The 10,628-nt window shown below is 42.5% G+C and overlaps 1 protein-coding gene across 2 annotated transcripts in view; it reads left to right on the top strand.

Annotated features, from left to right (window-relative positions):
- Nucleotides 1-10,476, top strand: part of klhl21 (kelch-like family member 21) — a 21,052-nt gene extending 10,576 nt beyond the window's left edge. The window contains exons 1-5 of one of the 2 annotated variants that reach the window (XM_017419132.3): nucleotides 2,395-2,523; nucleotides 4,273-5,350; nucleotides 7,426-7,831; nucleotides 9,277-9,349; nucleotides 9,680-10,476. In XM_017419132.3, the coding sequence (XP_017274621.1) occupies nucleotides 4,324-5,350; nucleotides 7,426-7,831; nucleotides 9,277-9,349; nucleotides 9,680-10,009 (1,836 nt within the window). In that variant the 5' untranslated portion in view covers nucleotides 2,395-2,523; nucleotides 4,273-4,323 and the 3' untranslated portion in view covers nucleotides 10,010-10,476. Of the gene's footprint in view, nucleotides 1-2,394; nucleotides 2,524-4,272; nucleotides 5,351-7,425; nucleotides 7,832-9,276; nucleotides 9,350-9,679 lie in introns of those variants that run through there. The other variant, XM_017419133.3, reaches the window with a different exon arrangement.
- Nucleotides 10,477-10,628: the final 152 nt, after the last annotated feature.

The following is a 10,628-nucleotide window of genomic DNA, read 5'->3' as shown; positions in this document are numbered from 1 at the left end:
AAACAAAATAAACATTTGAAATATATGAGTTTGTATGTAATGTATGAATATAATATACAAGTTTCACTTTTTAAATGGAATTACTGAAATCAATCTACTTTTTCATGATATTCTAATTTTATGACCAGCACCTGTAGGTATAAAGGTAATAGATGTAGTATCTGCAGCCGGTTTGTTTTGTTGTCAGATGTTTTGGTGACTCTGCTCCAAGAATAGATGGTCTCGTCAACCAATTCAAGAATACTCGTTATAAATAAGAGATTTGCACCCCTCAGTGTGTTCTTATCGTGGCTATATTTACAGGGTATGCATTCAGCTTCAAGGACAAACACAGAAGTAAATATTGTCACGCTGAAGAGGGATGAGGAATGTCTTTTTTTTGTCTGGTTCACTGTTTATGTCTGTGCTTCTTTCTCAAAGCAGTGAGATTGTTTTTACACTTCCATTGTTTCCATCTGTTGGTCCTTCTCTCCCCGTTCTGTTGAAATGACACATTTCTGTTCTCTGTTCCCGAAACACTGGTTTGACCGAACTCTTTAAAAAAAAAAGTTGAAAGTTAAGTTGAAGTAAGAAAATACCTACTTTACCTGCTTTTCCTTTCTGGGTCGTGGGGAGCTGGTGCCTATCTCCAGCGGTCACTGTGAGGGAGGCGGGGGACATCCTGGACAGGTCTCCATTCCATCACAGGGACACATAGAGACAAACGAGACAACCGTCCACTCTCTCACTCACACCTAGGGACAATTTAGAGTTAACACTTAACCCAGCATGCATGTTTTTATTTCTGTCTGTGAATGAATTAGTTGTTTGTGACTGAGCTTAGTACAAAGAGAATATGTTTGATGTTTAACATGCCAAGCATCATGTTAGCAGTACCTTTAAAGTAGTGGGAACAAATAAGTTTACTAAGCTGTTGTGTCACCAGTGCTCTTTGGGAATTGAGGGGAACTAGTGTACTTTTCTAAGTAAAATGTTTTCTTGTTTATGGTCATTGTAGGAATCAACTTTTTGGCCCTTTATGGCCTCTTTGTCAAACAGGTAATTTCACTCTGAGGGAAGTGTTTTCAATGCACAGCGGTTCGTCAGCCCCCTTACTGGTGGTGTGTCAGCTAACACCACAGAAAAAGTGGAGTTTGAACTCTTCTTTGACCTGCAGCATCCATGATTTCTGGAAAGAACTTTGAGTCAACAAATGATTTACCTTCTGGTGACAACTTGCTTTAAATGATGCACGTCATGTGTGGCCCTAAACACCAAGTCGAAGCATTGCTCTGCAGACAAATGATGATCTACAGTGACCACAGATTTGAACTTGTTTAGATCTAAACCGTAATATTATAAATCAAAAGTTGTTTATTTTAAAATTAACAGTTGGTATAAAAAATGGGGATCCACTATTTGTAAAATTCATTGATATCAACAAAAACTTATGCAGACAAGGGGAGTTGCTGGTTAGTGTTAGATGAGAACAGGTTTAAAAAAATATACTTTGTTGTTTTTAGGAACAGTGAGCTTTTAAAATGGGGCAATTTTTAGTTTTTAAGTGTGTCTTTGTTGTTTCCCACTACAGAATCTTGTTTGTTGTAATGCTTTACAGTCTTAAACCACAACGATTCTGTCATGGGTATCGTCCGCAACCTTTATTTTTAAATTATTGGACTTAATAATTATATTTAAAGATTCGGGGACTTTAGGAAGACGTGTTTTTTTTGTTATTATTGCCTCTGCAGGCCTGTGGTATGAGGCTCTGTTCGACCTTCAGCAGGGAAGTTTGATCTCTTTGTGCAGCTATTTGGACCTCTGCATTGTTGAACCCTGGTGTGGAATGTGACCAAGGGCTTAGCCACAGCCTTTAAACAAAACTCTGTAAGTCGATACCTGTGTATTTTCACAAGAAATGATCTCATTCTGAGAGAGAAATTGAAGGGGGTTTGAGATTCTTCTTATTAGCCTATGCTCTTCTTGGTTTTCCTGCCAATATAACTAGTAACTACCTAAACTTTAATTCCAAATATTTGTCAAAATGAAATACGGTTCTCATGAAACACTTATTCTCCAGTTTTCATGGCAGTCAGTTCAGGAATCGTTGATTTTTAGGTTGTCATTTTAAAGAAGAAAAGTGGTTTGCGCCAGCGTCTTCATATCAGATCAGATCTGTGCTGCACCAACAAATTATTGGAAATTCAAACAGGAAGCTGAGCTGCAGATCGCGAGGAGGCCAAGGTTCTGTCGGTGTTTCCCATAAAGACTTCTTACTCACTCTGGCTGACCACAGAGACATACCAGCGGTGGTAAGGAGGGGGGTAATAGCGTCAGCTCACTGCACATTAGGTGTTCTCCCCAAAAATCCAACCCCCACTTCTGTCTGTAAATGGACACTGCTGGTGTATTTATAGCTGCAGACCAGTCGAGCTCTGTTTCTTAAACACGGAGAAGAAGCCGGTCACATTCACCGTAGAGGCGCCGAGCTTCACTCTTGTATGTTCTAGGCGGTTGTGAAATGTACCTGCGGGGGTTCGTCAGGTAGGAGAAAAACACAATGGGCTTTTTGATTTAAAAATTTGCATTTAATACAGGCAGTACTGTGCTATATTGGTTTTGTTTAACTGTGGCTGCTTTTTGGTTTCAGTAACTGAAGGAAATTAATATCTTTGTATTTGGCTCTGAGAAAACTAAATTGATATATGTGTTAATATTTTTTGGGATTTGTTTTTGACGATCATAAAACTTTATACCATTTTAGATAACGTTGTTGTATAAAAAAAGGATAAAATATGTTGTCATTAGTCTTTTTTGGGTGTTTTTTTGGTCACTTCTCAGCCTTCCTGAGAAATCTTACTCCAAGCTGCTGGAAGGGAGGCTCTGACCAGTTCTTGAACCTTGGATTTAGGAGGAATTGTGTGGTTTTTGTTCTGGTTGTGGAACAGTAGTGTAGATCTTTACCCTTGTAGGGGTTGTGGGGGGTCAGTTGTGTTACTATGGGCTATTCGGTCGCTGTATAACCAAAGCAAGAGCTGTGTTCACAACCCCAACAAAGTTGAGCTCATTCTTGGTGAGGGTTGGACTCTGTTAAGACTGTCCCTTGTCTTCGATGCTGTTTGTGGTGTTCGTGGACAGGATCTCAAGGTGCAGTCCTGAAGAGGAGGGTGTCAGGTCTCGTCTCTGCTTTTTGCAGATGATGTGGTTCTGTTGGTGTCTTCAGCGTGCACTGGGACGGTTTAAAGCCAAGGGTCAAGCAGCTGGGATGAGCCAGTTGATGCTCTCAACTGGGTAAAAGGTGGAATGCTCCCTCCGGGTTGAGGGTGAGTCGGAGCCTCAAGTAGAGGAGTTCAAGTATCTGGGAGTCTTGTTCACAAGTGATGGTAAAGTGGAGCGGGAGATAGATCGACAGATCAGGGCCTCTCGTCTGCAGTAATGAGGGCGTTGCTCTGGTTCGTCGTAGTGAAGAAGTAGCTGAGCCGAAAGGCAAAGCTCTTGATTTACCAGTCCACCAACATTCCAACCCTCACCTATGATCATGAGATGGTGATCATGATTTAAACAATGAGATCCTGGATACAAGCAGCTGAAATGAGCTTCCTCTGTAGGGTGGCCGGGCTCAGCCTTAGAGATAAGGTGAGGAGCTCCGTCATCCGAGGGGAGCTCAGAGTAGAGCCGCTGGTCCTTCTCATCTAACGGAGTAAGCCGAGGTGGTTCAGGCATTTGATTAGGACGCCTCTCTTTGGAGGTTTTCCAGGCGCATTCCACTGAAAGGAGACCCCAGGGCAGACCCAGAACTCACTGGAGGAATCATTTGTTCTCTCTGGCTTGGGAACGCCTTGGGATCCCCAGGAGGAGCTGGAGAAAGAGATGTTTTTATTTCCCTCTAAAACCTGTTGCCTCTAAGACCTGACCATGGATAAACGGCAGAAAATAGATGGATTAATGGCATTAGTTATTTGGCTTAAAAATGAATCTGTATCAATCGTCATGTTGTGTGAAAAATAGTCAATCAAAGACTTGTTACTGTGTGATTAGGTGTTCTTTTCTTTGGCTTATGTTACTAAAAATAAAATGTTTTTGGTAATTTCTAAACCTCATTTAAGATGCTAAGATATTGGTTAAATTTAGGTTATTCTGGGAAACTAACAATTAGCTTTGTATTTTATAGACCAGGTAAACTGGATGTGGACAATAAATTTGGGTTTATTTGATCATGAAAATAAGAGTGTGTTGCAGATTTCGTGGTATTCTACGCAGGTATTTCATGTGTGTGTTTTGTGTTGATTTCAGATGACAACATAATTCTAAGCTCGACTACTGGAGACACCTAGAAGAAGAGAGATGGAGAAGCCCGTTCTGCAGACTCAGCCGTCCACCTTGCCTTTCTTTGACACAGCGCATGCCTTCAACCTGCTGAGAGGAATTCATGAACTTCGAGCCGAGAGGAAGTTTTTTGATGTGACTTTGTGCGCCGAGGGCCGAGAGTTTCACTGTCACCGCACGGTGTTGGCAGCTGCCAGCACGTACTTCCGGGCCATGTTCGCAGGGACGTTGAGGGAGAGTGTAATGGACCGGGTGGTCCTACATGAGGTATCAGCAGAACTTTTGGGCCTACTGGTGGACTTCTGCTACACAGGACGGGTCACTGTCACTCAGGATAATGTGGATCTCCTACTCAAAACAGCCGATTTGTTTCAGTTCCCCTCAGTCAAAGAGGCTTGCTGTGCTTTTCTGGAGCAGCGGCTGGACGTGTCCAACTGCTTGGAGATCCAGGACTTCGCTGAGGCCTACGCGTGCAGAGAGCTGGCAGCCAGCGCTCGCCACTTTGTCCTCAAAAACATAATGGAGCTGGCTAAAGGAACGGAGTTTGAGCGGCTGCCTTGGAAGCGCCTCCTTGAGTTTGTGTCAGATGACGAGCTTTGTGTGGACAAGGAGGAGACGGTGTATCAGATTGCGGTGCGATGGGTGAAGGCTGACCTCAAGCGACGGCTCCACTACTGGCCTGAGCTCCTCCAGCAGGTCCGACTGCCATTCGTCAGGAGATTCTTTCTGTTAGCTCATGTGGAGAGCGACCCGCTCGTCTATCTGTCCCCCACCTGCCTCCGCATGGTGAATGAGGCCCGCAGCTTCCAGTCCTGTGAGTACGACCGCCACGACAGGCCCTGCCACCGCATGCGGCCGCGGCCTTCCACGGGCCTGGCAGAGATCCTGGTGGTGGTCGGAGGCTGCGATCAGGATTGCGATGAGCTGGTCACAGTGGACTGTTACAACCCTCAGACTGGACAGTGGCGCTACCTGGCTGAGTTCCCCGACCACCTAGGAGGAGGTTACAGCATAGCTGCCCTCGGAAACGATATGTATGTCACAGGTAAGGCAAAAGGAGCACTTTCTCAACACAGAGTCCTTTCCAGTTGATCAGTTTCAGAATCACATAGTTCAGCTTAGATTACTGAAGCCTAAATGTAATTGAGGAGACAGACTATTCTGTTAGATTTGTCTTTTGTATTCAGATTTCAGTCAGGTGTCACATTTAATGGAGTGGACAGTATAGCTACATTTGCCTTATTTTTACCTTAATCTTTGTGGGAAAGCTTCAGCGTCCAGATTTCCATTCCTGCTCCATCCTATAAAGCGACTGTCAGGGGGAGATTATAATAAACTAAGGCTCCTTGGCTTCTAACTGTGTGTAAACAGGGCAAGAGGCAGGAAACAGTGTGCTAGAAGGCAGCACAGTGTCATCGTTATTAGCAGTGGAAAAGTCTCCTCTAAGAACAGGATTTCCTTTGAGAAATCCTATCATCTTCGCTCAGTGTTTGTGACTCTTGAAGAAGCTTGGGATGAGCCATCAGCTCAGCAGCATTAGCTCCTCACCTCACTGACAGAAATAGAAGCAACATGTGATTGCATAATGTTGACAGACATGTGGGTTGTAATAATTTGAGGGGTTAGAATAATTTATTTGCCATCAGAGCTGAGTAGGATCAAAATTAAATCAAGGGATTTGACATTTTCCAAATTGAGTGCCGAGGTTTTTTAAAGATGACAGCAGACATTGCTTCTGTTACAACTCTTTATTTTTGTCAAAGTCTAAATCATGACTTGTCGAATTTGTTAAAATGTATGAGAAGTCACACCGGTCCAACACTGGGGCCTCAGTTGGAGAAACCTGTAAAAGAATTCCACAGCAGCTGAGCAGAGTCACCAGCACATGTTAATTTGAAAAATGAAGTTGCCAGCTTTTGTCTTGGCTTCACTGGGGCATACAGCACACAGGCTGGTCTCAGATTTGACTCTGGCTGGCTAAAGCTTTGCTGCACGTCGCTGACGAGTATCTCCATTATGCCCCACAGCAGCAACACTGTAATACCCTTCTGACTCTTGTTATTAGAAAAATATGTGATTTCATTATTATTGACTATTAGGGTAACGAAATCAGTTGTGATAAACCCACATTTTTCTCACTCTGTTAGGATTTTTGGTCTGTTATCATGATGTTTGATGACCAAATCTGCTTTATTATAGTGACTGAGATCCTAAAGCTCACACACAAAGACAGTTATTACATCAATTTGGCCAAATATATTAGAGTCATCCAAATCACAAATGCATAGCACTATAGACCTTTTTTTTCAGTTCTTACAGTATTAATATTGCACAAATTGATTTTTTTTATATTGTGCAGTTTCAACTAACTGAAAATAGCTTATTGTTTAGATTTTATTTTAGGCTGAAATATGGTTGCTAGCCCTTTTTTGTAATTCAATGTAATGAACAGGTGTAGTGAGTTGATTAAGGAGGAAACAGATCTTTGCCCCTGACCAAACATTTGTGCTCACCTGATAATTTAAAGAACACAGAAAAAGACTTAAAACTTGTGTATATTTGTAGCTACAAACAGTAAAACCTGATCTAGTCCAAAATGAGGTAGGAGTAAAGTTAGTGTCTTATAATGTCCTCTACTTTCTGCTTCCTAACTTAGCTTCCCTCAGAGAGGAATTTTGCACCTTCACATTTTCATTCATGTTCCTTTTTTTTTTGTTTAGCTTGAGTTTAATGTCCATGTCACCTCATGGTTACTATGAAAAATGTATGCATATAAACTGAGTTGCCTGTTAGTTTACATTTAAAAATATGAATTTGGATGCAACATTTTTAGGCTAAACTGTAAACTTCATCCCCCTTCAGCTTAAACCCACATTGCATCCATTTGAACCTTTTCTGCATGTTTTAACCAATACCAGTGTTGCATTTTAAAGCTGATATTGATAATGTGTTAGAGTTCTTGTGCGTCCCTGATTGCAAACATGGGAGTACCCAGAGTGCAGTTCACCTTGACATACTTTAGTTGATCATCTCAATAACGTCCCCAACACTTCTTATCACTCTAAGTGATCAGTGAACAGTATTCAGCACGAAGAGTAAGTATTTCTTTGTGTCCTGTAGGTGGCTCTGATGGCTCCCGCCTCTACGATGGCGTGTGGCGCTACAAGTCCAGTGTGAACGAGTGGACTGAGGCGTCCCCCATGCTGAAGGCCCGTGAATACCACAGCTCCTGTGTGCTGAAAGGTCAGCTGTACGTGGTGGCGTCGGACAGCACGGAACGCTACGATCAAGCTCTGGACTGCTGGGAGGCCCTGCCAGCCATGCTGCATGCCATGGACAACTGCTCCACCACCGCGTGCAACGGACGCCTGTACGCCATCGGCTCTCTGACTGGTGAAGACACGATGGCCATCCAGTGCTACGACACAGACACAAACCGCTGGACCTTGGTCAACTGTGGACAGCTGCCTCCATGGTCCTTTACTCCAAAAACAGTGACCCTCAATGGGCTCATTTACTTTGTTAGGTAAGAAGAGTTCCTCTCCTGTGTCTGGATTTACATTGTTTTCTTCATCTGCACAGCTCTAACAGAAACACTGAAAGGTCCATGTCTCACCACTAGGTGGCAAGAATGTCCATAATGACAGCATGTTTAGCCTGGCTAAAGATTCTCCCCAAACTTCTTTTTTCCTCCTTCTCTTTGATACCTTGTACAATTTCCTCTCAGTTATTAATGTTTTCATGATCAAAGTTCGTTGGTGACCTTTTAACTCTCTTTCTAAAAGTTTCAGTTTCAGGCGTTCCAATAAAAAAGAAGACATATGAAGACAACCTGAGGCTCAAAATAACAAATTTCCCAAGTTTTTTTAGAAAGACAGCAAACATTAAAGACTTTTAGTAAAAACATCCAAATGTATTTGTTTTATTAGAATTTAGTTTGCTATTCTTGTTTCATTTAATCCTGTGATTCCTCTACTTTATGTTGGATGCCACTAAATTAACTTACCTGTTAGAACTGGCCCCATCATCACCTCCATACAGAGCTAAAACACTGCTTTCCCTTTATACAGGAACTAATTATTTAACATATAACAACTGTGTTTGTGCAAGAAAAGATTTCCTGCAGAAAAAGTACTTTTTCTGTTTTTCTACTTTTTATTAGGTTTAGCTCACTGGACTTATCTTCACTCCTTGTGCCACACTGTTAAATTGCTTATCCTGTTGACATTTGCAACAACATTATTCCTGAATATAGAAAAGAAAACTCTTAAAACATTACCTTATTCACTGCCTACAGTCGTAACAACTTCACGTCTCTTTTCTGTTTGTTTCTTCTTTGGAAAGAGCCATTGAGAGTTTTTCCATCCATCCATTTTTTTTTTTACTCACTTTTAACTTTCCGGGTCCTGGGTAGCTGGTGCCTATCTCCAGCGGTCATTATGCGAGAGGCAGGGGACACCCTGGACAGGTCTCCAGTCTATCACAGGGACAGAAACAAGACAAACAACTGTTCACACTCTCACTCACACCGAGGGGCGTTTTAAAGTAGTAAATAAATTCACATTATTTCTTTTTACGTAGTTTCTTTTTATGCTGTTGTACTGATAGATGTTGAAAAAGGTTTGAATACTTCTCCCCACTTTAGTTTTTACATCAGTTGTTCCTTTGTTGGACCACACGAGGGCGCTGATGTTCATCTTTTTCTTCCACTTTCTTTGAAAAGTTTTCTACTCTTGTTCCTGCATGTACTTTATTTTTAGCTAACATATTCTAAATAGAAAAAAATATATAGAAATTCCTCATAAATTTACCGCCATTGAGTGTTTGTGTTCGGTTAGCGGTGCACTGACACGTAAACTGCCTGAATATCTAACCAGAATCTCCCAGAAAGCTGCAGTAGTCAGCGAAGTGGAGGTGCTGATGAAGCAGAGTTTTGGCAGCGACATGACTTGAGTTTCTTTCTATTTGCAGGGATGACTCAGCCGAGGTCGATGTTTACAATCCTCAGAAAAACGAGTGGGACAAAATTAGCCCGATGACCCAGGTTTGTATTTCACATCAGATTCTTGTTTGCTGGTGTTCTTTATTTATAATTCTGTGATCTCCAATGTCACCAGTAAACAAATTGTCAGTTGTGTTGAGTGAGTTTACTTTCAAACCAGCACAGAAGGTCTGTAAATGTAGAAACATATACTATTTGTTACATATTTACAATTTAAAGTAAAAAAAAAAAAGTTGTTTTAGGTTGTTCTCTACGGTTAAAAAGCAAATAATTAAGTTAAAGCTTCTCATTTAAGCATGAAATTAGAAAAGCAAGATGGTTTTGGGATATCACAGAATCACGGTAAACTTTCAAACTAATTTCTTTCTTCAGGTCCACGTTGGAGGCAGCGTGGCAGTCCTGGGCGGTAAGTTGTATGTGTCTGGTGGTTACGACAACACGTTCGAGCTGTCGGACGTGGTGGAGGCGTACGATCCGACCGGCCGCGCCTGGACGCTAGCCGGGCGGCTCCCCCAGCCGACCTTCTGGCACGGCAGCGTCAGCATATTCCGCCAGTTCATGCCCTTGGTGTCCAGCGTGTTCCAGCCCGCCGACCTGCCGGAGTCCAACGCCATTCACCTCCACCGGCACCAGCGTCACCAAGCACTCCACAATCTCAACAACAATCTCAACCAGGACCAGGACGTAAACGCAGCACGCTGAGTCACGTTTCCTGGGTCCATCCTTGTTTCGTTTACTGACACTTTACCTCATTAGATTTAGGGGAGGGACAAAACTTTAAGAGCAAAATGTTGTTGTCCCTCTTCATGCTATACGATAATCAGCATGCTGGCGCCAAATATTCTTATTTTATATATTAATTACTTTGGTATGTCATAGTTACTATGAGGAGCTGAACATGTTAATGAGGAAAGTCTGAGAAAAAAACTTAAAGTTGACAGTGGCAGCAGTGAGAAGAAAGACAGCTATGATTCTACAAAATGCACTTTACCTCTACCTACATCAAACACATTCACCAATTGTGACAAAATGGCCGAATTATGATAAATGGTAAATGGCCTGCACTTGTATAGTGCTTTATCTAGTCCGAGGACCCCAAAGCGCTTCACACTACAATCAGTCATCCACCCATTCATCCACACACTGATGGTGGTGAGCTACATTGTAGCCACAGCTGCCCTGGGGCAGACTGACAGAAGTGAGTCTGCCATCACGCCGGCGCCACCGAGCCTTCTGACCACCACTAGTAGGCAAGGCGGGTGAAGTGTCTTGCCCAAGGACACAACAAGCGGGAGTTTTAGTGAGTCAAGTATAGTGAATC

The sequence above is a fragment of the Kryptolebias marmoratus genome, linkage group LG8 (genome assembly GCF_001649575.2).
Source record: "Kryptolebias marmoratus isolate JLee-2015 linkage group LG8, ASM164957v2, whole genome shotgun sequence".
Classification (NCBI taxonomy): Eukaryota; Metazoa; Chordata; class Actinopteri; order Cyprinodontiformes; family Rivulidae; genus Kryptolebias; species Kryptolebias marmoratus.
The sequence above is the reverse complement of the archived record's forward strand: the minus strand, read 5'-3'. Positions and strand labels throughout refer to the sequence as shown.